Source organism: Egretta garzetta, unplaced genomic scaffold (assembly GCF_000687185.1).
Source record: "Egretta garzetta isolate BGI_Z169 unplaced genomic scaffold, ASM68718v1 scaffold56, whole genome shotgun sequence".
NCBI classification, from domain to species: domain Eukaryota; kingdom Metazoa; phylum Chordata; class Aves; order Pelecaniformes; family Ardeidae; genus Egretta; species Egretta garzetta.
Genome location: NW_009260182.1, coordinates 9,499,841 through 9,527,407, shown reverse-complemented (window position 1 = coordinate 9,527,407; position 27,567 = coordinate 9,499,841). Strand labels below are relative to the sequence as shown.

Genomic DNA, 27,567 nt, shown 5'->3' with positions numbered 1-27,567 from the left:
GGACTGGACCTCGTCTCTGATCCCAGGAGGCAATCCCGTTGTGCCTGAGGCCGCAGTCTAGCTTACGTTAGGAACAGCAGTGGCTCCTGGGGGTGAATGGTTTATTTCAGGCTTCTGGAAATAAATAGAGGCACCACAAGGGAAATAAAAGTCTTCAAAGTAAAATTACTGGCCTGCTGTGCTTTTCCTTAGCAAGCTGTCTTTTGGCTGGGCTGACCACTGGAATGTGTGCTGCCCAGCACTTGCACAGCAGATTTTTGGTGTTGTTTGATGCATTCCCCTCTCCCAAGCCTAGCTATGTCTTCAAGTCAGCCTACATTTTAGAGCACGACATAACATACGGTGATCAGCAGCTCTCCCAGTGCAACAACCTGGCAACTCCACAGTCTCAGCAGCACAGATCTATCTGCTGTGCCCATTTGTAACTCATAAACTGTGTTAGTGTAAAGCCACATTTTCTTACTTTTTTTTTTTTTCTTTTAACAGTGAAGCATTACCTTGTGAAATGCCCCCAGAACAGGTAGGAGATTATACTTCTCTTTACTATAACCCAAGGCACCAGTTCTGATTTTGTTTTGCTATATGTGGTGAAGAAGATGAGCAACATTTTCCAAAATGCCTACAGGAGGATAAAGCATTCTGGGTCCATGACTCATGACCGTGCCTGCAAGCCACCATCTGCTGTGCATGATAAGGGAGATCTACCTGGGCTATCTAGCTGTAGGTCCTACAGGTGCTTCAGTGACAAGCCTCTCCCTGAGGCTCTGAATTGCTTTTTGGATTCATCCTGTGTGGATTTCTAGGGTTTCCCAACACCTCACCAGATGGTAATGACTTAAACCATCCGTATACACGAACCAAACCACAATGTTACCCAGTGATTCCCACACCCAGGAACAGGCAGTGAGGCTCAAAAGCAGATTTTCTAGGCTCACAGTCTATTCCCAGCTGAAGACTCCAAGTGATGGGAAAAATTCTGCTTCTGCTGCAGTCATTAATCACTGTCCCTTTAAATACCACTGGCCGCCAAAAGTTTTTGGTTGTGTGATGTGATAAAACTGATTTCCGTCGTATGATCTTCTTGAGATATAAATTCTGCTGGAACTGCAGTAAAAAAAAGATGACAAAAGTATTTTACAAACAAAAAAGATTAAAGAGGGGTGCCTCGCAACAACACAGAACAGCTGTTTCCCAGTTTTCAGTGACATAAAACATGTGTTTCTAGCCCTGTAGTTTAAATCCAGTACCACTTGGTATCACAGATACTATTTCTCATAGTATCTTTCTAGACATGAAACTCTTTTTAGATACTATGAGATTCAATGCCAAGTACAGCATATCCTAGATCCTCAAATAGCATAATTTTTAATGCAGTCGCATGGGATTATCACTGTATTCTGTCTAACCGACACTCGGATGCGAGTGAAGTCACAACAAAGCAACAGAGGCCAGGAGAGGTCGGTACAAACTGAAACTTCCATGTTATTCATGGAAAGATGTTTGTTCTGTGACCCTGACCAGCCATTGCACCACACCAAAAATTTACAGAGACAGCTCAGCACTTTACATTTTTCCCTGGATGTTTTCTCTTTCCCATTCATTATTAGCTGCTGGGACAACGTTGGAATTACAAAAACAACAACAACAAAAAAAAAGAAGGGGGAGGGGGAGGAAATCAAAGTGAGTTGGTAGAGAACACAGGAAGAGGAGAAAAATGAGGCTTGATTGAAAAGATGACTGAAAAAATGAAGCATGGCAATCAAATAAAAAGACTTGTAACACAGAATCTGCCTCTCCGGGAACACATGATGTGGTAGTGATACTACTGCAAACTCTAAACTTAGGAGGCTGAATAGTGGGGGAAAACAAGCCAGCATGATTTCTTCACTGTACAACGGAGTCTCTGGAAGTGAAACCAATGCATGACTCCATAGGGATAATTTCAGTGTGGCAAGATAGGCTAATAAAAGCCCTCATCCCACAAATGCATGTCTGAAGTGCATTGAGTTCAGGGCTTATAAAATTAAATAGCTGTGAAAGTGTTACCAGTATCATAATTTTTGTTATGTTTCACCCTTGGTACCATTTATTTTCCACCCTCTGCTCCAAACACAAAGCATTAGTTCCTTTGAATTCACTTCTCTTCACCTGCGCATTCCTTGTCTTGGAACTTAATTCAACACTTTTAGACCCCAAACCCAGTGTCTAAATATCCATTAGGTCAAACTGATGAACAAATCTGGATGAGATCCCTGCCAGTCAGAATGAGTACACTGCACAAGACTCAGCCTTGATTAGAGAGGCTCAGCTCCAACTCCCTCAGTGATATTTCAAACTCAGAGCAGAATCCAGTTTCAAAATTACATTAATAGTCGGGTGTCTAAGAAATGTCTGTACTCCCACTGCAGTAAAACCTAAGCATCTTAAAATATTTCATGTCTTGACATCATAATGGTGTTTTTACTTAATTGGAATCCGAAGCACAAAGGGCTAAGTGCTTTGCCCCAGGTCTCACAAAATGGCCTTGGTAGAAAAGAAAATTAAATCCAGATTTCCTGAGTAGAACAAAGCAAATGTTTGGGTTTTGGTTTGCTACTTGACCAATAACAAATTAAGGAAAAAAAAAAGGAGTTTACCAAAACCCATTTCTTTCCCACATTTTAAAAATAAATACCTAAATAAAAAGTGCAGCTATTTTGGGTTTTCCAAACCACCTAATTCTGTTTTCTGGGTTTTTCTTTTCTTTAAATATCCTCCTTATTACCTTCCTTGTTATTAGCTCATTTTGTCAGTTTTCAGATCCAGAAACCCCCAGGAGCTTTGAAAACAGGAATTCTTTTTTCTGTCTTCTATTTCTTTGTTTTGGCCTGAGCTCCCCAGTCCTTCAGTGACTGCTCTTCTGGAGACAAATAATTTGAGGTGAAAGAAGTGTTCCCCTCACAAAGCCAAACCATCTCATGCCCTGGTTGCAGGGTGCTGATCTAACGTCATGGGAGCAAATTCTGCCAGACTGAACCAGAACCAAGTACCCGGTCCTCCCCAGCAACTTCTCGCACAGCTCCCCTATTTGGAAAATACCAAAGCAGCTCCCAGTTCACTCGGATGAATTTTTTGTCACCCCCCTGCAGACAGGAGGGAATAGCTGACCTATACAACCACAGGAAAAGTCCCACATCCTTGATTCTAATAAGGACAGTAAAGCCCCAAATTGCAGCAGTTTGCCAGCCCTTGGGACAATATGTTCCAGAGATACCAGCCAGGACCTCCAGGGAAACTGCTGTCCTGGTGCCATGGCTGTTAGACACCTTCCACAAGTTTGGTTTTTTTTTTTTTTCCCCAAACTCCTGTCTTTTTCTTGCTCTCTGAAACTCATTAGATCCTTCAAGAAATGCACAATGTGACACTGTTGCAATAGAAGCCAGGAGGCTGGAGGAGGAGCTGGAGATAAAAAACTAACTTTCCTTTTAGACATAGAACAAGACAAGCTGACAAAGAGGCAGTGTTTTGGAGCCAAAGAGTCTTTTCTGAGCCTCCTTGTTTGGTTTGAGGAGCTCACTTCGAAGACAGCAAGTACGGTTTTTGTATCTCCCAGAATTAGTTAACCCTGTGTGGTCCTGGCATTTAAAAGAAAAGTGTAAGCTACAAATATATTTCTCTCTAGCTTCACTTTTTCAGTGGAAAAGCAGAAATAAGAGCTAATGGAATGAATTGACACTAATCCTTTTCATATGTTGTGCTTAAAGCGGCTGTATCAGAATGATAACATCTTTAAGCTACACATCTGCCTTAATGACCTTGGATTATTAAAACAAAAAACATTAAAAAATCATTCTTGTCCCCTTTTTGGTATTCTTTGTTCTTTGCAGTTTGCTGTGTTTGGGCAAAGGAGCTAGGCAGGAAAGTTTCATTTCCTGCTGGTTTTAAACAATTTCATGTTTTGATTTTAATATAGAAACAAATGGTTGTTGTGGGATAGGTTCACAACAGTGCAGGCAGACTTTATTTCAATTATTTTAATACAACCCTCAGTTTACATAATTTATATGATTTATTGATAAATCATGGAAATATTTTACTGTTTAAACACTTCAGAAAAAGTTTGGCAGCAAACCTATGTTTTGGACTGAGTACATGGAACAGAACTCAGGAAAATCAGCAAACCAGAGGCTTTTTGTAATTTATGCAGGTCTAAATCCAGAGTGATTTTACCAATGGTAGTGACATTCATTTGGATTTACAGCTGTGTAAAATGATAATGTCTGTTGTTATTCTTGTGTGGGCGATAGCAGAGAAATCTTAACTTTCATTAAGACTTTGGCCCAGTTTGAATATTTTATTCTATTAATATAAAGAGAATGTTTCATTATGAAAAAGAACCTGGAGAGGAACAGCAACTGGGGACAAATGATTTAAAATTCTGGGAATTCAGTGTTGTCAGCGTTAAGACTCAGGAGCCCCTGGTTGGATCCCATTGCGTGGTGTAGCTCACCAGCACAGAACAGAAGGGTCCCCATAACTGTACCATGTTGGCCCGTGGTCAGATGCATCTGAGCAACAACTGCTTACCAAGTCACCTCCACCACCGTAGTCACCATAACTAACTGCTAACGCTCTCCTCCCACCCCAGCTGTAAGCTAGGATTTCTTTTGTTACCATGGTAAGCCCATACAATTTTATTTCCCGTTAGTTGCCAGCTAGGAGCACCTGCACAGTCACTTACCACAGCTCAGCTGACACGGTGACAAAATCGCTGCCACCTGACTGCGTATCCAAGCCCTAAATATTCAGAGCAGGATGTAATACTTCCGGCTTTGGGAGGTGCTGAGGGTAAAAAAAAAACAACCCAGACTTAAGAGGGTGTTAAACTGCAATAGTCCAAACACAGAAGCTTTCTTGGATAGAAGTCTGTTTACAATATAGCTTGCACTTTTCCCTCATACCTATGAGTGCTCTTTCAGCACGGATGTACTGGAGAACGCCCAAGCTTAGAGATAGGGGCACAATTTCTCCATTTTAGATGCACTGAGCACACCAGCCTCCTTTAAAAAACTAGCTTTTCCAAATGTGGGTTGCAAGCTGCCTGACGGCATGCTGCGCGCTCTCCTGGCCAGCTGGCCCCTCAGCCCATCTCAGCCTGGAAACCACATCGAAGGTTGAGCTTTGCCATACGCTTTCCGTGTGAGCTTAGACAAGGCACCTAATCTCTCTGTGCCTCTGGCCCTTGAGAGAAGAAGGGCACAAGCTCATCCTGGGTGCAGCAGTGGGGTCATATGTGTTTTTAAGGAATAGGTGCTATGCAATGAGTCTTGTTTAAACCTGATGCTTTGCATTTTCTTTGTGAGGACAGATCAGACTCCTGAGCTTCTCAGCCAGGCTCTATGGTTGAAAAAAATGCAAGACCCAGAGCATTTCCAACCCCCGTAAGAGGTTTTTCAGTATATCCCCAGGCCAAAATCCCAGTTGTTGGGCAGGGACTCTTACAAGTGGAAGGTGATGTGTTTGCATGAACTCACGGGGACAACTGTCTTTCCCTCCATTGCCTTTGCTTTTCCCTCACCTATGGGTCTCTGCTTTGCAGCTCAGGGGAGACAGTTACCAGTGTGACAAGCATGTCCCCTCTACAGCCCAAGAAGGTGAAGAAAAAGAAAGAGAAAGAGAAAGTGGAGCAGCCACCAGCCATCCCAGCAAAAGGTATGAAAACAGAGATGCAGAGGTATTTGAAATCCCGAGTACAACCACGGAGGGACAGCAGGGCGTGGGATGTCAGGACTCCTGTGCTCTGCCACGGACGCTGCCTGTGGGGTGACCTGTGCTCGCTCCCATCGGTGGGGGGAGAAGAGACCCATGCCCGCCGCTGGGACCAGGCTCTCACCTCCCTGCAGCTTTCATTATCGAAAAGCAGGTCACTGAGTCCAGGAGAGGGGTGACAGCTCCCCCTAATCAGACAAGAGAGAGGGACCTCTGTAGCAATATTCACCCTGCTCAAAGAGAAAATGAAAGTTAGGCAAGATGGAATTTCATGCGGGGGATAGACTGAGAGAAGCCAGCGCATTGCACTCTTAAAACTGCAGGTGCACTTGAGAAGTCAAGCAAGCTGAGCAGAGAGAGACCAACCTCTTGGGGAACCTCACTTTCAAAGACAATTTGCAATTGCCTCCAGGGTCAATCACACAAACTCTTGGGCGTAATTTGTGAACACTACTGCCAGTCCTGAGCCACTGGGAGAGAGGAGTGAAAGGGCCTGAGGGTTTACTGTGATCACAAGTGACCGCATCTCAAGAGGTGTATTTGCTCTGGCTTCTGCGCACGAACAGCATGCTTTGCACATCAGATTCTGTAATCTTATGATTTTCTTCTACTTCATAAGCCCCATGTTTTGTTGTAAAATATGTTACCTGAAATACAGTTAAACTCTGGCAGAAGTGCATGTATTTGCTCCTAATCCACTATTAATCTGTAATATATAAATTGCTAATGTGTATACTAAAAATGATGGTGAATGATGATAATATGAAATGATCCCTTAATATTTATTTCCATAGCTCCAATCGCCAATAATTTTCCTAAGCCCAAGCTCTTGAAACCTCAAAGAAAACTGATGCTGGTAAGTAATTTTCTCTGACATTATTTTCTCTGTATTCTTCTCCCTCAATACAATTGATGTAATGTTGCCAGAACTCTAGGTTCAGAAAATATAAATTGGCTTTAAAATCATACACGTCCTTTTTTTTTTCCTAAGTAATAATTTTTCAAGTGATGAATTGTCTTGGCTCTTCATTTTGAGCATTAGGTTACACTGGATTATGTTTTCCAGCTTTCTAGCGGTCATCGTGTCTACAAATTTAGCCTGTTCTTAAGTGAAACCTGCTATTGATTCTCACATGCTTCTGGCAGCTGGTGCTTTGGAGAAAATACCAGTTACTGACAGAATCACAACTGCACTGGTCACACTGCTTTTGAGACTTTTCAAGTCAGAAATGGGTGACCTCTTTCTACCCTACAGTGATGTTAGTCAGGAATATCTGAGGTTGCAGGAATGAGATCTATGTATATAGTTCATATTAAGGAAAAGAAAAACTCTTATGGCAGTTTCTGTATGAAAACAAACCCCTGCAGATAACCGCCAGACAAATCAAATAGATGGAGAGATGTTTCTCTGCTTTAGTAACAAAGCAATACCTGGACAAGACATCCTGGGTAATAAATACAGAGTTTAATACCAACTATTTTCAGCCGCCTACATAAAGGGGCTGGTCTGCTAGGCTCCCTATATAGTCAATAGAAAGAGTGATGAGTTATGAGGAGGAGCCTGATGCTCCTACTAATTCAGGCTAGATGCTCCGAATTGCCTTTCGGGGATCCTTTCTCCCCTCTCTGGCAATAGAGAGAGTCCAGAGTGACTAACTCCCTAATTTAGGTGAAGGTGGGTGCCTAAAGTTAGGGCCATGTGAATAACTCAAACGCCCCTGTGATGGCTTGACTTTCAGATGAGGGTTAGAATTGGGAACCTTCCCACCACTTGTCAGTAAATAATCTCTGCCCTTTTATGCATGGTTAGGGTACAACCCAGGATACCTGGGCATAATGCCAGGTGACTTCAGAGCATCTGAGCTAAACCCTTCGGCAATGCTGCTGCTTGGATATGGAGCGCACCTCGCCTCTGCTCATCCTGCAGGGATTGCACCTTGGCGAGGCTCTGCTCATACAGGTCAGGTTTCAGTAGAGGAGAGGTAGAGTTTTTTAAAACTCCATGAAAAAAACCTTATATCCATGTAGGTAATTGTGTCAGGCCAAAGCTGTGCTGAGAGGACAAAGACACGGATGAGAGCACCTGGCGTTGGGGGACGACAGCCACACTGCATTAATTGCTGCGCCCAGGCACACAGCTCCATCAGAAATCAGTTAGTCTTCAGCCCTCTGAGGAAAAGCTCTCATTAGTTAAAGCACTCAAACTCTTCCTGCAGGTCAATAAAGCACATCAACACGTGCTGAACTTTAGGTAGATCTGTTTCCAGATGCTTTTTCTTTCTGGAATAAATCCAAGGATGTGGGCCACAAATAGCTGTTTGCTCTTCCCTTCCTGCTATGCAACCCCAGTCAAGGTTCAAACCATTTGGAGGTGAGCAGGAATAAAGCCTTTTCAAAGAATGAAATCAGCTTTGCTTTCCCTAGTGTGACTGAGGATCCGCCTGCTGTGTGCAGCCAGCAGGCTCGGTTTTAATGCCTTGCTGTCGGACTTGAGCCTGGCTCTGCTCTTTTGCCTTTTGTATTTCACCGTAGAGTGCACCTGGAGAGACATCACAGCCTGCAGAAAACACACGGTCTATGGACACTGAGTTAGTTTTAAGTCAGAAAGCAATCCAACAAATATTATCAAAAGGATAATATAGCAATACTTTAAAGGGCGAAGTGAACTAAACCCAAGCCAGTCTATAAGGCACATTCAGAAGCTGAGCAGGACACACCCTGGAGCTTGTTTCCTGTTTCTCTTATTCTTGCCTCCCTTTACAGCACAGTTGGTTAAACCCCTATGTTTTAGTATTCTCAGAAAAAAAAGAAAAAAAAAAAAAAGAATTTTTTCTGCTTTAAATGATTTTTGAGTTAGGAATTTAAAGTAATTGAAGTAAAAGAAGTTTCAACAAAGATACAAAATGGTAATAATTACAGAGAAAAAGACATATCAGATTCATCTAAATGAAACTTGTAGAGATTTTCAGCATACTTGCCTCCCCATTTTCTTAATTCTCAAAAATTTCTCAGATTTCAAATTTTCAGTCTGCTTTGGGGCAAAAAAATACTATCGTCATCCTGCCCAATCTCTGCAGGATAAAAGAACGCTTTCTTTCCAACTGTAATTACTGCACAGCTGGTGCCTGCACTAGGTCTTTTTTCATTGATAGCACATAGTTACTAGGTAATCGTCACTACAAAGATAAACTCAAATTGCTGAGTTTCTGGACTTCTTCTGCAGCTTCCCTGTGGAACCCAAGGAAGGTACCACACCGGGGCACCAGGAGAATGTTCTAGAAAACCTAAGAAAACAAGCTAGACTATAAGGGAACATTACAAAATAATTCCAGTGTTTTGGGAAATTTTTTGTAATAACCTAAATACCAGCAAAATTATTTCCAGAGGACATGTGCTTCTGGTTTCTTGAAAGATGTTTATAATAAGCTAGAGAATTTCTTTTGTTGTTAACGTGCTTGAGTGGGTTGCAGTATAATTTTACAAGAATACAATAACCTGGATAAAATATGGACATAATTTCAATGAAAATTAAAAAAAAAAAAGAGAGAGAAAGCCTAGCATCATCTTCAATTGAACAGCCTTGAGTAAAGCCTTTTAAAAACTCTGCTTAAGTCATATTGCTTTTGCTTTAGCCCGAATAACAATTCTATGCTCCCCTTGTTGCAAAAATATTCCCCATCAGTGTCATTCTCTATTAGCATCAATGAGAAATGTGTACAGATCAAAGGAAATAGAGATGCTGAAATGCAAAAAGGGATGGTTTTTATAGCATGCAAGAAGCACAGAGAGTCATTAGGAAGAAGAAAATTCTAGGGGCCCACAAATTCTGCTCTCTAAGGGCTGTTCTGCCATAGCCTTAAGTACTTAGCCCTTTGAGTTGGTGGAGATAAATCTTATACTTCCTCAACCAAATTTTCTGGTAAGCCTTTCATTGCCTCCTGGAGATTAGTTGTCATAGCCCAAGAGTATCAATTACAGAACATCATCTAAATGAAAAGGTTTCAGTGTCTTTTCATGAAGGTTTGCACCACTAAGCTTAGGAGCTCCTGTGTGATTCACTGGAGCCAACGGAAAGGATGTGAGACTTCAGGTTAGACCAAACCCTGCAATCTTTAGTTCTGCAAAATTTTTGTTGACTTCATCATTTTCACACTAAATTTTAAGGGGACAAGTATGTGCCTAGATAAGACAGGCCATAGGGAATCTTCTAGATTCTGCTGCTGGCTTATATGGTCTCTGTTAAGTCATATAATCATCCCACTTTGGAAATAGATAAATATATATTGTATTACAAATCATGCCCTTGGGCTTAGTTCTTCAAACACGTTGTGACATGTAAAGCACACAGTACATAAGAGTTGGCTTCTGCTGTTCCTACACTGACTAACTTCTTGAATAACCTCTTTACTGGAGTGTATCTGGCTTCTCTTGTTCCCCACTGCAGAATAGATATTGGTTCTGGAGACCTCTGAAGCAGAGTGCTTTCAATGACCATAGCTGAGCTATTATGAGGAGCATTCTTCTACCTTCAGCTCAGAGAGCGTAGGCATCATTGTTTATCTCGGCATGGGTTGGATCACCGCTGGCCTGGCGCCACGAGATCACTGAGATTTTCTTTTGATGATGATGATGTAAAAGCTGCTTGAGAAGCAGGAAGGGCTTATGGTTATCTAAGACTGAGGGAAACTTCTGGAAGTCATTTTGATAACTTTGAGTGGAAGCATAATGTTCTGCAATCATTCAGCCTGCCTGCCTGCCTTTTTCAGGCACCACTTACATATTTTAAGCTGAGATTTGCAAAGCCAGCTCAGAGATCTGCATTCCCAGGTTTTTACAGGTGTAACAGAAATAGGAAGCTCAGGTTTCTTTCTGCAGTTTTGAAAAATCCCATCCTTATTTATCATTATAGGCCAAGTGCTGACAACGTGCTGAGTGCCAGGCAGCGCAGGTCAGGACAGCCCCTGCACTGAGAGTGCTTAGTCCGTAACAAGTAACATGTCTGAAAGTCTGGAATTTGCAAGTATTCATTCAAAGGACAGCTTCCCTGCTCCTGCCCTGTCCGCAAAGCAGAAGGGTGTTGTTTTGAGCAGGAACTTGATGTAGGTTTGACACCTGTGGAACTGAGAAGGCTGTGACTTGGTCTCATCATCTGAATCTACTCAGCAAAATCAAGCTTTCAGCATTACACGTTTAGCTCAGTGTTCTACTTTGGTGTGTACTCCTGAATCAAGCAAAGAGGACAGGTGCTCCTAAAGCTGCCCAGAAGCCTACGTTTCTTCACCTGAAAAGTCCTTTAGGTTTCAGGAGTGCATTTCCTATTGTACATCAAACTAACCCGATCCACTGAATATCTGAACCAGTGACCTTGGGAGTCCTTTTGGGAAAGGCATCTAGAGGTGTGAGGGAATTACCTGCAGCCTGATTACCACGTCAGAGCTGTGAAACATAAAGAACTTCTTTGGATTTTTGATTGCTGGAAAATCTGTGCCTTTTAAAGCTGCACTCCAGCTGACTGTCCTGCAGCTTCGGCCTCACAGCAACCTGGGAGCAAAGTTAAATGTTGCAAGATTGTACCTGATGGACAAAGTTGATTTTTTTTCCCTGTCTTCTTTTTCGTCTTACAATTAAGTGCTACATCATTCAAACCAGTCTTACACCATATGCATCAAGCTAGCTAGGAAAGGGAGGCTAGTCGGTTTTTTGCACAACTCGTAGGATTCCTCATTAGTCTTAACTTGTAGGTACCGCTGACCCTTTCCTTGGGAAATAAAAAAAAGAAGTGAAATACATCTGTTCGGTAATTTTTATATTCTGGATCTGGGAACTATCAGGTCTTCCTTTCTCCTGGATGATTTTAAAATAAAACCTATGCCGCCCTCTGTTAGAAGAGTTGTTTCCCCCACAATATGTAGTAGTGGGGGATGATTTAAATTCCTGATTTCTTAAGACATTATTGATCTCCACAGACTTCAAGTAACATTGTTTGAGATATACAAAGAAGCAGTGAATATTTTTATATTTTTCCTTGATTCCCGGTGATTCTTGAATATTTCCATCCAGTGCACATAATTTCTCTCTCTGTGAGCTGAATTATCCTTTTTTTTTTTTTTCCCCCCAGTCTCTCCTTAGGATGTCCCTAGGAACCTGAATATCATTTACACATTCAGGTTGACACTCAGAACACAACATACTCAAAACTGCTGAGTTATGCCTGCTTTCCCATTCAGGTTGCTGTCTTCACCCCTGAGAAGGAACAGTTTGTATCAATACATAAAATATCTTGCTGGAATTGTGCCGAGACTTGTGTATTTACGAAATCCCACAGCAGATGATTTTTGTGTGATGACACATTTGGAGTAATAAAAGTGTCCCCAGAAAACTGAAAACCTTTAATTACCTCCCTGGGTCTTTTTGAAGGATAAGAAGCTGTCAGCCTGATTTCCAGCAACGTTGGTTTAGCACCTAGGAATAACTCTGCAACGGTAAAAGGAATAAAGCGTTAGCAAAGGCTTCCCCAAAAGCTGTTAAAACAGGCTAGACAAACCTCTGCAAGGTATATTTAATTCTGCTAATGAAGAAAGATGGACTGGCTCACCCCTTAGAGTCACTACCTGCCCTACATTTGTGGGATTCTGTTTCTTTAAAATAAAACCATTCAATGGGACTTAGTAAATCATCTTTGTCCCTGACTTTGTTGTTTTAACTTCTGTGGGATTCAATAGCAAAATTTATATGCAATGCTGAAAGAGGCTTCACAAATTGTTGTAGAAATTGTTCCCACAGAGTCTGGGAAGTATTTTTCACTCTAGGGAGTAGAAAATAGGCATCTTAAGTGGAAAGAACCTGTCCTTTTTAACTGATAGTGCCACTAAAATTCAAACTTCCTACTCCCAGTGTTTTCCAGTGTCCTATTTCTCAGCTTTGGCACTGGGAAGAAAATGGCTCCCTTGATATTTCAGTGCTCTTACTGGCCAGCAGTTGCATTTCTAGGGGATAACTCATCTTGCAGGTCTAGCTTCAGTTTTTCGTGATGGTCTGCAGAAGTCATTTTTGAAGCTCCTCTCTTCCAGGGGAATCTCTGATTTTCTGCCTGCAGTCAAGACACTGACATTAGTAAACACCTGAAGCTCTAAAGAGAGAAAAGAAAAAAAAATAATCTTGTTCTGACTCCTGAGTTGAGTTACTACCTCAGCGAGGGAGCCACCTCACTGAAGCTCATAGCGTTTGAGCATAAAGTGTATTTATGGCCCTGAAGTGCGCTATTGATTTCAGCACAAGAAAACCCACACATTCTAGAGAGAGTGGTTTTCCAGTGTATATTAAAAAATAGGACTGTCAAAGGCCAATTCTTTTTCCTCTGAAGCTACAGTAAGTTTTCTCACTATTAACTTTTCACAATCCGGCCTAGCCCCACTGCTAGCATGTGCTCCAAGCCAAAGGAGTTGCAGCCTGCCCACCAAACATGCTGAATCTTCACTTCAGCACACTCTTGCCTTCCCCTCCAAAGCTGACCCTCCAGCGATGGCCAAGCTGGCAGCCATACACCACCCCCTCCCACAGCTTCAAAAAAAAAAAAAAAAAGTGCTTGTGAAAAGGAGGTATGCAGAGGAAAAGGTGGGCTAAGCCCCTTTTCATTAGGTTGCACACAATATGCAGTTTCCTCCCATCTGGGCATTCATGCAGAGACACGCAACAATCTGTCCCTGTGGCCAAAGCCCATCCAGTTGGCCTGGAGAACCCTGCCTAGATGCTCTCTGACTGAGTGTGCTTGGGCGGTGACACAGGATGGTCCTGTGCTGTGCCATCTGGACAGTATCTGCAATTTTCCTGTGGAGCTCTTTACCAGAATACAAAACAGGATGTCTCTCAAATATGAAAGGGAAAAGGCCAAAGATCTGAGTTTGGCCTTTGGAAGAGAAAGGGAGAGAGAAAATGGTAGTTCCAGCATGTGCTTGCTAAGAAAGAGCTGCTTCATGGCACTGGGGCTGCTTGCTTTGTGCTGTGGAATAACCCGGAGAGAAGTGCAATTTCTAGAGACTGGATCAAACCAACCTCACCACTGCCTCCTGACTCTGTACCTTTCCCATTTGCATTTCCTACAGCATCCCCCGGGCACCGCAGTGTGCACCCAATGGCACAGCGTGGCCAGTCCGTAGGTGGCAACTTGCCATATGCTGGCAATCAAACCAGCAAACCTACGCATAATTGGCAAGGTTTTATCTTTGCTGACCTAATTCATTCACCCATGAGCACAGGGCATGCCATGAGGGTGGGGGTTCATTTTCAAGTGCTGCTGCAGGAAACCTCAGTTACTAAAAATATCATGAAGCTCTGACTGGAACTTGAGACATATGCTAGTAAAATCCAGAAAACTGAGACTTGAAAATTCAGTTTGGTCTATAAACATAATTTTCTTGCCCTGGTCCCATGTTAAAGTCATTCTGCATCATATTCCAGACAAAAACTGCATCACATGCGATCATATAAACCCTGAATTCCAAGGCAAATGTCTGCAGCAATAGTCACTAAAATATATAAGATTGAAGTGAACTAGGAAGTGGGCCCTTTTCTGATTATTTTTGATAGTAAACTAGAAACGGGGGAATTACTATTATTTTTTAATTAGAAGTTCACATTCATTTTGTCATCTTCATGATAACTCTTGTGGCCATGGAACAGTGAGATTGCAGCAATCTGTAAGTGCAAGTTGGCATAAATTGTTTTTTCAGACAAGTTAAATTTATGAGGTTATTATTCGCTTGTTTTCTTCATACCTAATTACAAATTTGGGTAAAAGTGGTCTTAGTTAAAACTTCGGGAACAGTCTGACAGAGCTCACAGTAAACATCCTGGAGGCTGCCGAGAAACAAACCAGCTAAGCCTAGGAAGAGCAAAATTGACATTCCTGGTAATCATGACATAAAAATCAGACTAATTTTCATTAAAAACCCAACCCTTCTAGGTGATTTCTAACACATTTATATAGTGGACAAACCCAATAAAAACAAAATTATGTATACGTAGACTTTAATTTCTTTTGAATATTCACAATAGACTTGCAGATTGTTTATTAAGAAAAATGTTCCTATAAGTGAACTCTCTCAAATAGTTGCCCATGGGAAGCCCTGTGACTGGAATAAACTAAAATAAAACTGGAAGAAATCTAGAAGAGAAATCATTTTGCATTTGCCAGAAGATACACTGGAAAATGATGACTCTTCCTAATTCATATTTCTGTAAAGTACGTGATCCCAAGGCAAGAAAACAGACATGCAAGATAAAGACTGTATCTAGAAATGTCACACTGGAATAGAATTCTATTTGAAGAAATTGTTTCAATGCTATTTTAGAAGAGTGATGTAATTTTGGGGGGAAGGATGTTGTGGCCATAGAAATCCCGATGACCTCCAAAGTGAAGAGCCAGGATGGAAGGAGAGAGGAGAACAGCCAGGCATTCTCTGTGTCCTCTTCTTCTGCCCTGGTACCAGTCCCACCTATAGCATCAGTTATTAAAGTCACGCTATTGTTCCAAAAAGGAGGTGGTGGCAGGATTCCAGGTTTACCCTGCCAAAACACTACCCAATCCAAATGAGAGATGAAATTGCAGAATTAGTTTTCTTTCCCTGCCTGTTCAAGAAAAAAATTGGTTTTGGACAAACAAACCACCAAAATTAAATTAAACATGTGGTTGATAAATGAAGTACAGAAGAGTGTATGGAATAAAACCCTGGCTACCATAGGTACTTTAAAGTAGTGTTGGCTTCCATGCACTGTTATTACGCATCCTTTGCTGAAAACTGTATACCCTTCACAATTTTGAACCTCCTGTGTGTTTCCTCATATTTTCAATCAAATTATTACATACTAGAAATATGCATAAGGGAAATTATTCTACACATTTTATGGTGTGCTGTTGCTTGTAGCAGTAATTGAAGTACCTTTTCCACTTATGAAAGTACTAATTTTATTTGGTTTTATTGCTTTTCTAGATGCAATTATTTATTTAGTGTGTTTTGGCTTTATTAAATTATGTTTACTATAGGAACATCATAAAAATGTATGAAAGCAACACATCAGCCACTACTGCCCAATGACCTGTTTTGGGGAATCTAGTGTTATTTTTCATATCCAAACATAATAGAATAAAGTAAGAATAAAGAGATAATCTACACTGGAAAACAATGCAATTTTGAGATAATGTAATAAAACACCTGGACAATATGATTTCATAAATCTTAGTTCTAAAATTTACATGAGCTGGGCGTTGGGGTGGCTATTTTAGGACACGTGGCATTTTCTAAATGGAAACATAACATAAAATACAATTAAACAGCAAAGGGGAAAGCATATACAGAGTTAGCTTGCCCTGAGCAACTGATTTCTACAGAACAATGAAAATATTTCTGCTTCAAAAGATGCACTGGGTCACTCGTAGGAAATGTGGAGCTTTACTCTGGCAGTGACTAACAACTTGTTTGGAAAGTTTTATCAGATTCATCTTCAGGAGGCTTTTCACGTGCAGTGTATTGTTCTGTGTTGAGGGTCGGAGGTGACACCCACTGAAGTTGGCAGCAAAACTCCCAATACCTTCAGAGAGAGACCAGATGTGCCATCATACACCAACAGTAAAATCTTCAACATTTGCTGGTGTTACTGTGATGTCCAGCCTCTGTTTTAACTCCTGTATTTAGCCCTGTACTACCTACTGAACAGAAGGGCACATATAGTTTCAAAATCTCAAAAGGAATCTTTAACGTATCATCAAAGGCAAAAACAACTTAAATGCCTAGAAATGGAGGATAATACTCTCAGGCTAGAAAGAAGAGGGGAATACAAAAATTAATTAAGTATCAGAGTGGTTGACCAAGAGTTTTTTCTAAACTCTTTACGGCAAAGCCAGGATAGGACAGATGTCTTTCTAAACATTGCAGTTCAGTTCAGTCCTGATACATGATCAGAGAAAAGAAATGAGTGATTTTATTTCTGTTACATACAAGACCAGGCTGGGAGCCACAGGAAGTCCTTTTACATCATTACACCAGAAAATTCAACGAAAGCAGGAAATTTTCTGTGTAGTCAACAGCGGAGCATTTGATAGTGAATGAGGACCAGAAGCCGAGATCAACTAGGACTACCTGTGCAAGAGAGGGAGGGAGGGAGGGAAGACCACGCAAGTAATCAAATGCAAAGAGCACAGCCCCGCAGCCAGCCAGCCCTGCAAACGGCCTTTACTCACATGCATGGATCAACTGACTGCAGCGGCACCACTCGCAGCGGCAGCTGTGCAAAGTGTTTCAGGATCAGATCTGCAGAGAAGAAATAAGATTAAATTAACGCTGGAAAAGTGTAAACTGATCCACCCGAAGGGAAACAATCTGAAATGCAGAGTGTCAGCAACTGTTGAGGCAAAAATGAGAGGATTCCAGGGCAGCGCAAGAGACAGGAAGCAGGGCAGCCCAGGGACCGATTTCAGAGAATATGAGATATTTATCCTTTTAGCCAGAAGACAATATCATAATTATTCAAACACATTTCAAGGAAACAGGAATCATTTATGTTAAATCAGAAAGAAATAAATAGCAGTAAATAAAACATAAAGGAAACTTGGCATTGGAAAATATTGCCAATTTCTTCATTATAACATTTACTGTATGGAAAGTCTTGGTATATGAACTTTGAGTCAGTTTTCAGTTTACAACTGGCAAAGCCTTTCTTGGTCTCAGAGGTGCTACCTTTTCTACGAGGAATAGTTTTGTGACTGCAAAAATTTGCATGGCTGAAGTAGTTTTTGTTGTGTTTTAATTCTCCTTTTTAGGCTTAAACTTGAGGACACCAGTTATAGTCAGGTAGAACACAGTACCCAAGAAGATAAAAGAACAAATTCTGCAGTTCTTCACTTGCACTGGGTCTTAGCACTTCACCCTTCTTCAGGGAGCACAGATTTTAATCTTCTGGAGATGAACTGAAATCCATTTCAAGTACAGGGCCCCATGTACAATTCCACAGCAACTCTTATGTTTGTTGCTACATTTTCTGAGGTGAACATGATATGAATAACCCCCTCCCCACTGATGAGCCACCACACACAAAGGAACACAAGCCAAGACTTTTCTCCTCTAAGCCACCACCCTGAGTCTGGATGAAGTGCCCTGTAGCAGTAGGCAGCTCTTCTGTCACCCACGTGAAATTTGTTCAGTAAATTTTCTTGATAACACCTCTCTTAGTTAAGCTTTATAGTTTTAACTCTAAAGTTCAACAAGTGCAATACATCAGACAGCTTTGGTGGTACAGCCTTAGTTCTAAACTCATCTGTAGTATGGCAAATGTGATGGAATCCCATGGGCATGACAGTAACTCAATTCTATCAATTTTTGCTGTCTTCTGCATATTTTTAACATGTTTTTTGGTTCTGTTAAGAAACATAATGAGATGTACTGTGAGTGGCTGTGATCAGAGATGTAACTGGTCCAAGGTTTACAGATGGGAAGCAAATCTGGCATATATATTTCAAATTGTGAAATCTGCAATAACTAAAATTAAAGTGGGAAATTTAGTATTAAAGAGGCTGAACATTTTGCTAACATACATCTTTCAAATTTGCAATATCTGAATTGTCAAATTAAAATTTGCAGTGTTTGAGAAACAAGGAGAAATTGGAAATGAACGTGAAAATCCTACTATTTCCCGTTTATTATTTTTAATATTCTTTTTATCTTCTATGAACTAACTAGTGCAGACTAAACTGATTAACAGCATAGTATAATTAGCATGTGTGAGAGAAGGAATATAGCCCATTATATAGAATATTTAAGACATCTTACACTCAGTGGTAACAACATTATAACTGTAATTTGTTGGTTCTGTTTCCTAGCCGAAAATCGCAGAGGAGAATTTAACATACGCTGAACTTGAACTTATGAAGCCGATTCAGGAAGCCAAAGGCATTCCCAGTACGACAGTCTATGCACAGATACTCTTTGAGGAGAATAAGCTGTAATAGTTCATGCCTGTATAAATGTCCTTTGTCTGTGTTCTATTTAATTCTTGCTGTGCTGTTTATTTATAAAAATCATACAAATGGCCTTATTTTTTTATTCCCATTCATGCACTTCTATTTTTCTATGAGACTTTTAAACAAAATGTAGTTGAAAGGATTCATAGAAAAAGCAGCTGGTCTACAAGCGACATCCCAGAGACACCCTTCATAGTGTTTGGCTCCCCTGTTTTAAATGACTGAAGTCCCACCTGGGGCATTTTCAATAGTGAGCAGTATTCCTCCTTTGATGTGAATGTGATGAATCCAGCTGCAAACATCAACATCTTAGCAAGCCTCAGAAGGACCAGTGGCAAGATCCATGCACATCAGCCTGCTTCTGAAGAGAGCAACTACTGACCACGAAATTTGTCAATTTAATGCTGTTTTTTCCCCATCAGAAAAATATTAACTCATTAAAGCTGAGACTTTTTTTTTTCTACAGAAAAGGAAGGCTAAAATTACTTTTTCTGCTCCCCCCCCCAATAGTCCTAAGAAGATTTTATTTCTCTATTTTCAAATTCCCTTTCTAAATGACATTGTCTTTAAAAACTTGTTACTTTTAGTAAAGTTCTTAGGTGCTTGAAATCAAACATTTAAAAATTGTCCAAAGGAAATATTTGTAGTTAAACCCCAATGATTTGATGAAGAATATTTATAGCTTGGGAACACTTTCCGGGATTTGATCTTTTTTTAATTCTGATTGGGAATAAGAAAAACTTGATAGTGAGTAAAAAACTTCAACAGAACCAGGACACTGCTTTTGACCTTGATCTAGATTGGTGCTCCCAAACCTGCAAAAGTTTCCTCCTGTGGCCTACATTACCGAGCTGCTGATCTAGAGGAAAGAATCACACAGCTTCTCCTTTAGCATGGAGCAGACTCATTAACACCCTGCTCATTTACTTTGGAGTGATTTCTTTGGAAAGACCAGGGCTTGGGAGATAGGAAAATGAGCCTAATGTGAGAGTACAAAATACCTTTCCTCTTTCTTCACCTCTCCCTTTTCCTTTAATACACCTTCATAAAAAATGGGCTATTCTGTGGCATCCTGGTCATTTCAGTAGTGAAGGATAACCGGGCTGATGTTTTCAAGCTCCTAAATCTCCAATGCCCAGTTTCCACCAAAGCTGAGGAAGAGCTGGGTACCCAACATCTTTCAGCCCTCAAGAAGCTTTAGCCCTTGAGTAACCACAGAATTAATGGAGACATAAAAGCATGGGCTCTTTAGCTTGCCATCAGGCCATGGAGATGTGATACTTGGCATATGCCAGGTCCTCTCCAGGTCTGGGAGGGAGCCCCTTGACAGGTGTGTCATCCAGCAGTATTTAGTGTGGATTTTGGAGTAGCACTTGCAGGCCTTGGGTTTTGAAGTCCTAACCAAGGCGATCCAAGTCGTGTCCTCATGTACAGGTCAGGCCTTTCCAGTAATATATCAACTTCTCGCCAGGGCTCAGAGCACAGCTGGGAGCCATCACAGGAATACTCACGCCCTTATTCCTGTTACTGCATGGGAGCGCAGGAGAGGAGGGCAGGGATGGCAATGCAGGGATGGGGACATGTGACAAAGGGAGAGAGCTCATCACTGCCTTTTGGAGGGTTTCCCCAGAATAAGCAAGTCTATACAAACTGCTTTTTAACTATTTTGGGTAGAGATTAGGCAGCATACGTAATCTGTTGCTGTGTAGCCAGGATGTGTAAATGTAAAATGCAGTCACCTGCTTCCACATTAAATAAAAATCTCTTGCATAAAAAAAAGAATTTAAGAAAAGCTTGTCAGGCTGGCCGCTATGTACAGTACTAATTTCAAATCTACCCCCTCATCAAAACAGTTCTTTCCAAACTAAGGCCAGCTTTTATCTATAGGTTTACTAGTAATTGTTTGCATTTGTGAGCTGTTGAGAAAAATGTTCCGCCTTTTCATTATCAGAGGAGTTTAATCATCCACCAAAATGGCACGGTATCTTTCCATGTTCTCTGATTGGGTGATGGGCTTTCAATGACAACAACAATCAACTCACTGACCAAAAAGAAATTGGTGCTAAGGAGTGATGGAACATTCAGGGATCAATTTTGGAACAGCCAGAGTGTGGCTGACTATTCAGAGAGGACATCTCTTATGCAGACAGCTGTAAGGAAGGCCTTAGAAAAAGTATAGAACTTTGGTGATTCCTTTGGAGTTAAAATGAAACCCTAACACATTAATAAGTTGACCACTTAGTTGTGAAAACTTTCTAAAGTTTGTTATATAAACATTCCTTCTACATTCAACTGGCCATCGTGCCCATTGTTCAGAAAAATCCTCCACTGTATGTTTATCCCCAGTATTTTAATGAATATCATTCTTTGTGTATTAATATTCTATATATTATTGTTTATGTTTGATATCTAGTTCCCCAAAATACTAGTTAATTGAGCTAAATAAATTACCTTTTTTTGGTGAGATAATTTCTCTCAGTCTGTGTAGGATTTATTTCCTGTTGGAGAACGATTTGAGGATATATATTTTATCTGGTACTCAATATTTAGACAATCTCAATAGGTGGAAATTGAATTTTTCATTCTGCAGAAAATTCACCATTTTAAGATGTTTTCCGTTTGTGACCAAATTCAGATGACAGCAGAATCCTGAAAGGCAACAGACCAGCTGAGTGAAAGGAGGCCAGAAATACTGCTTAGGAGAACACCCACCTTCCTGAGCAGACATTTCCTATGACTTTTTTTCTTATGCAGTTTCCACTCAGATTTAATAATATCAGATCATACCACTGGAGAAATAAACCCATCATCCTTTACCTTGCAATTAATTGTACATCTTTAAGCATTGAAGCAACTCACTTGAAAGACTACAGAGAAGAAAATTTCACCAAGTATAATGCACTTTAGTGGGAGAAACGCAGAATAAGTTGGATTTGGCTCCTTCTAACAAGAACCACAAGGCAGAATTAATCTCTGGCCTAACTCCCTCTGGCTTCAGCAGAACAGCAGCAGAGCTGAATGAGGTCCACAGTTCTTTGTGACAGGAGCTCCCATGAAGACTCTTAATACCTTATTAAGCAGCAGCTGGAGTCTGCTAAGTCATACTCTTTTGGTTACTCCTTCTGTTGTCATTGGTAAAACATGGCCTAGCACTGAAATCTTAATAAATACAGCTCTATTAGCTTCACACCAATTTAGTATCAGATTGTTAAATGTTAATGTACTGCACCCTATAGCTTTAAATAGAATTAGAGATGTTTACAGCTTTGGTTAAATGCACCTTGTTCCTCCACATTAAATTTTATTACTGGCATCCTCCATCAGCAAATAGGAGTAAATCATATTAGTGTCGCAGGCTGTGTGGGGGTTGATTCTGCAGCCCAAGGAAATGGTGTTTTATTACTTTTTATTACAACTTTCTAATTGGTAGGTGTGGTCAGAATGCAATTATCTTTGTAATTACAAGCAAATTATTTGTTTTAGAATAACTGTAACATAATTGTGGGGTTCTCTTCATCAAGAAGTTCAATAAACTTGTGTCCTTAGCCAGGGTTTGGGCAGGTTCTGCTGGCATAGCAGGACTCAGACCAGATGAGGTCTCGTTTGATGTTTGATTTATAGGTCAAATTCTGCTTTTTGAGGGGTTCTCCAAAACACCTCTAGTGAGTGACATCAGGGTGCAAAGATCCTTTTTGGTTTCAGTCTAACCTGACAGGGTAAACATAAAATTCCTAAATTTCACTGCATAACAATTGCTCTTCTGAGTTTCCGGGGCTAACCTGAAATATGCTCATTTGATGTGATTTGTTCCACCACCTGGTTTGACTCCATTTTACTACCTTTGTTGGGAGGCAGGGTAGATTGAAAGACTGCATGTCAATAGAAGACTCCAAGTTTGTGTTAGTTAGAAAAAAAAGAGAAAATGGAGATGGAACAGATCTGGAGATGTCAGCTAGTCTATTACTTGATCTCAAAGTTGGAATAGCTCAGCCTGACTTAACCTGGTAGAGGTTGGTCTAACCTCTTCTTAGGAACTTAGAGCCATAAGGTTCCATACTCTCCTCACCATCCATTTCCACAGCCCCAATCATACAAAATGTTTCCTATCATATAGGCCTGTTCCCCAGCAGACATACAGAACATCTCCCTTTCCTCTTAACAGCCTTCTCCATATTTAAAGACTATCAAAGGGAAGGTTGAAGAGAGAATTAACAACCTCAGTTCTGTCAAGCTTTCCTCTTGTAAAGAACAAATGATTCCCAATATTGCTTCTCTGGAAAAGATTAACAAATTATTCCAGAGAAAACAGCCCTGGAAGTTCAGGGAATGGTTAGCTTGGGTGCTGACCTGGCTTCCCAGATTCCATTCTGAGCACAGTCCACAGAGGAAAATGCCTTCTGAAACACCTGTACAAAACACACCATAGTTCCAACATGTGGATCTCAAACAACCCCTCTCCCTGGCTGCCCCAGCTCTTTCAGCAAACTTCACAGCAGTTTCCTATTCCAGCATTTCCACTCAGGGGCTAAATGCTGAAGCATAGCAATAGGTAGGGCAAGAATCCTACCTGTCTTGGCACCGTATTGTGTTAACTTCCTCTTGTTCTTCACCAGCGTTGCTGGGTTGTTTGCAAACTCTACAAGAGGCTTTTCAGTCTTTGACCACCCCAGTCACAAATGTTCTGGCGGCCCTTTTCAAGCCTCCAGCTGAGACCTGCTCAGGTTTTCATTTCAGTACATAAATGCAGCTAGTCACTTCAATTGCATATCTGCCTGCTGTGCAGGACCTGGGATTCTCCAGCACCTCACACCAGGGAACTAGGAGGTCATGAGCAGAGAGCCCCCAGGCAAGCTCACTTGCGTTCTAGCCCTGGCTAGGGAAAAACTTTGGGGAAAGGGACTTCTTATCTTTTTGTGTGCCTGTTCCATGTGACCCACTTGAATGCAAGCTGTTGAGTCAAACTCAAACTTTCACTCTTGGATTTGAGCTGTTAAGCCATGTTAAAATCCTATCTGTCTTGCCTGCAGTAATATTTTACCATAAGGAAGTGAACCAGAACACAATGGTGCATTAGGGCTCTGTACATTGAGCTGCACAAGAGAATCATAGAATCATAGAATGTTTTGGGTTGGAAGGGACCCCTAGAGGTCATCTAGTCCAACCCCCCTGCAGTAGCAGGGACACCGCTAACTAGATCAGGCTGCTCAGAGCCCCATCCAACCTGGCCTTGAATGTTTCCAGGGATGGGGCCTCCACTACCTCTCTGGGCAACCTGTTCCAGTGTTTCACCACCCTCATTGTAAAGAACTTCTTCCTTATATCTAGTCTAAACCTACCCTGGTTTAGTTTAAAACCATTACCCCTTGTCTTGTCACAGCTGGCCCTACTAAAAAGATTTTCCCCATCTCTCCTATAGGTACTGAAAGGCCGCAATCAGGTTTCCCCGCAGCCTTCTCTTCTCCAGGCTGAACAAGCCCAACTCCCTCAGCCTGTCCTCATAGGAGAGGTGCTCCAGCCCCTGGATCATTTTTGTGGATCACCTTTGGGGGCTTTTGTCTTCCTGTTCTGGGCTGGCATGGTCTTGGGCTCATTTGACAGCAGCTACCCACAGCTTCACATCTTTCTTTGAGAAATTAGCCATTTTCCTTTTGGATTATCCTCACGAAGGAGGCTGCCCCCAGGAACTTCTCCAAGTGCTAACAGTTCTCTCCTGGTGCTGGGGGGGAGCACAGCGTAGAACTGGGACATCATGTAAAATATACAGGGCAAAAAACCCACATGGGGATGGGCAACAGTTACCACTTTGAAACACGGTAATTGGACACGCATCCTCCTCTCACCATAAAAGCAAATGAGGAGCCGCTGGCTACTGCTCAGTGGTGCTACACCACTTCCTCCACCTCTGATTCTGCCTGCTGTGCATAGGAACTGGAAGGGAAACTGTTCAGCACCGTCTGTGAAAGGATTTTTCAGGCACCCAGTTAAGCAGCTTTACAAATCTCATTTGTACTTGTCCTGTGGGAGACAAGTAAGTGGAGAATCCTGGCCTAAGTACTCAGATCAGAGAAGATCAACAAGATTGACAGCCAGCCATTATTATTCTACATGGCACCTTTATGCCTTGAAAGTTCCTGCCTTGCAATGGCACTCTGCTCTCGCAGGAACACGTGCCCTTCAGATCCCTCAGGCAAATATAGCTGCAGTCACTTCTACCTCTACTTCCTCCTTGCTTGCTCTCGAAGAGCAACCAGAGGATAGAAGAGCTTTGTCCTGCCAGGGAACGAACTCAAAAGCCAAAATTAGTAAATCACTGCACACATGACGATGGCAAATGGCAAAGGCCACTCCTATGTATCACTATAAAAAATAACATTAATTGGGATGCTTTGCAATTTCCTGTACAACCCATAATTAGGTTAGATAAGAAACTAGCAGTGTCTAAGTGCTATAAATGTCTAAATTAAGTTATTTTGAAAGTGCTCGGCACTTTGACATTTGAGAGTTCAGAGTAATTGGAGTATTGAAATAAAATTGCTTCTGTTATTTAAAAGGTCATTATCTTCGGGTAGATATATGAGGACTATTTTCCACTCTACTGAGCCGTTCTATTTGGTACAATTAGACCTGCTTGAGTAGATTTCTAGTGGGCCTCCTCCCACTTATCACAGTCCCAGCACTGCCACAGAGAAGGGCCTGTAAATATACAGCCCAAATATGAAGTATATATTCAGCTCATAATCGGGCTCTGAAGAGCCAAGAGCTTCAGGCAGACACCAAGCATGACCACTGCAGGCTGCTGTACACAGCAAGGTGGCAACTTAGTCCTTAGACAACCAAAGTCAACAAATGCCAGGTTACGGGCAGAAGCCAGCCTGCCAGGCAGACAAAAGCTTTGGAGCAAATGAGGATTTCACCTTCCCAACCAAATTACCTCATAGTCTGGCAGCAATTCTGATTATTTCAATAACACTACTGGGATCCCTTGTTTACAACATGCATGGTCCCACTGTCACAGTAAAGATATGCCTTTTGCTTGCTTACCAGATCTGGTGCTCTGCAGCTGTGACAGTCAAAGGTGGGAACTTAAATGACTACACCTTGACTGCATTTTATTTTGGTTAGTCCAGCAGTGTCAGTTAAAATAAGGGGGTATAAAGACATAGACATTGGCAGAGGAGATTTAACTTGTTACCACCTCTCCAGTGCAGACTGCCACAGCCGGGAGACTGTGGGGAGCGGACTGAGCACAGGAGTTGCCAAAGAGCACTCTCACTGTTCATTCCAGTGGCTTAATCCCTGTGCCCCCTCCATGGGAGCTGAGCATCCCACCAGAACTGAAGTAGCTATAGGAGCATGACTCTTCACTGTCCCCCCAGGCCAGGGAACAGATTGTACGAGGGAGATGCAAAGTCCTTAGAGCCTCCTGCCCAAACTGAACAAGGAGACAATTTCTGACCTGAAACAGGGAAAGTTCCCATGCTGCTGTTGCAGTCACCCACCCAGAGACAGCTTCTCCCCAATCATCAAGAGCTCGCGATGTTCTTTCCACCACAGAGACTCACCTGACATCCTCAGCTCCAGCCACCCAGTCAGCACACTCAGCGTTGCTCCCTCGGTGACTGCCCTACCCCAACAACCCTCCACTTGTATGGGGTCACAACACTTGAGTACGAAACACATCAAGTGGCCACTGAGCACAGACACAGCTGTCCCCATCACAAGGCCTACATCTGCTCAGCACTCATGCCAGGACATATTACTCATGGTCACCAAGATCCCAATGTACTGCTGGAGGCTGCCTGGTTCTGGATACCAGGTTTCCATAAGACATTTCACTCCAGTGCAGGGAACAAGGGGGTTCCCTTTTAAAAACTTCATGTGGCAAATTTTCAGGGACCTCCTGACACATGGGAAATGCTCTGATGACAATCTGTCTGTAAGGCAAAAATCACAGGGAAAGTTGGCGTTCCTCCACCAGCCCTGTTCCCTCTCACACCTCCCCAGTCAGCCTGGCTGACTTCAGTGACAGTAATTCCTATGCACATGTCTGAAGAGTGACACCAGCGATGCAACAACTAGTCTGAGCCCTAAGTGATGTATGTGACCATAAGGAAACAAATCACTCCAGCTACCTGGCTCAGAGGTGCTTAGTACTAAGCAGGAGGAGGCAAGAGAGCTGTGATCAGGTCCAGATCTTTCCTGGGCTTCTTTTTCAGCTTCCTTGGGATGTCCCTCCTGAAAGATAAGAGACAAACATGACAGGCTGCATTTTCATGCAGAAAGGAGCATATTCCTGCAGATCATTTTAGCTCATATGGCTCCCAGGTAGCTTCCCTTGTGACAGCCATAGGTGATCCTGAATGAAATGATTTTACCAGTACCCTCTTGTAACAAACTTTGAGATCCCTGCATGAAGAGGACTTGGGAATAGTAGCCCATGGTAAAAATCACAGGGAAACTTTCCTGTGGGAGCTACAGATTGGTTTGCATGAATTTCTCAAAAAAGGTTTGAGCAAATTCTTTTTTAAGAGGATGCAAAGGCCCTGCAGTGCACAGGCAGCTCTGCAAATATTGCTTCACTAGCGTTTATTAGCCAACAGAAAGCTACAGAAATCAGACAGTATTTAATGCTCACTGTAACATTTATAAGACTTCTATTGCTGAAAAGGGAAGCAAGATGGTCTGCGCAATAACCAAATAAGTGTGATTAAGGCATTTTAGGGTTTATGGTCCTCGATTAGATTAAACTGATTTTTAAAATCACATAAAGGTTGTACTGTTCCACATTTCTCTTCTTGGTTTCCCTA

General features: G+C 41.8%; 1 protein-coding gene across 1 annotated transcript in view; it reads left to right on the top strand.

The window, feature by feature from the left end:
• VSTM4 (V-set and transmembrane domain containing 4) overlaps positions 1 to 18,745 on the top strand; it is a 39,846-nt gene extending 21,101 nt beyond the window's left edge. Inside the window, exons 6-8 of the mRNA XM_009642057.2 lie at positions 5,579 to 5,691; positions 6,543 to 6,604; positions 18,620 to 18,745. Coding sequence (XP_009640352.1) covers positions 5,579 to 5,691; positions 6,543 to 6,604; positions 18,620 to 18,745 — 301 coding nt within the window. The remainder of the gene's footprint in view (positions 1 to 5,578; positions 5,692 to 6,542; positions 6,605 to 18,619) is intronic.
• Positions 18,746 to 27,567: the final 8,822 nt, after the last annotated feature.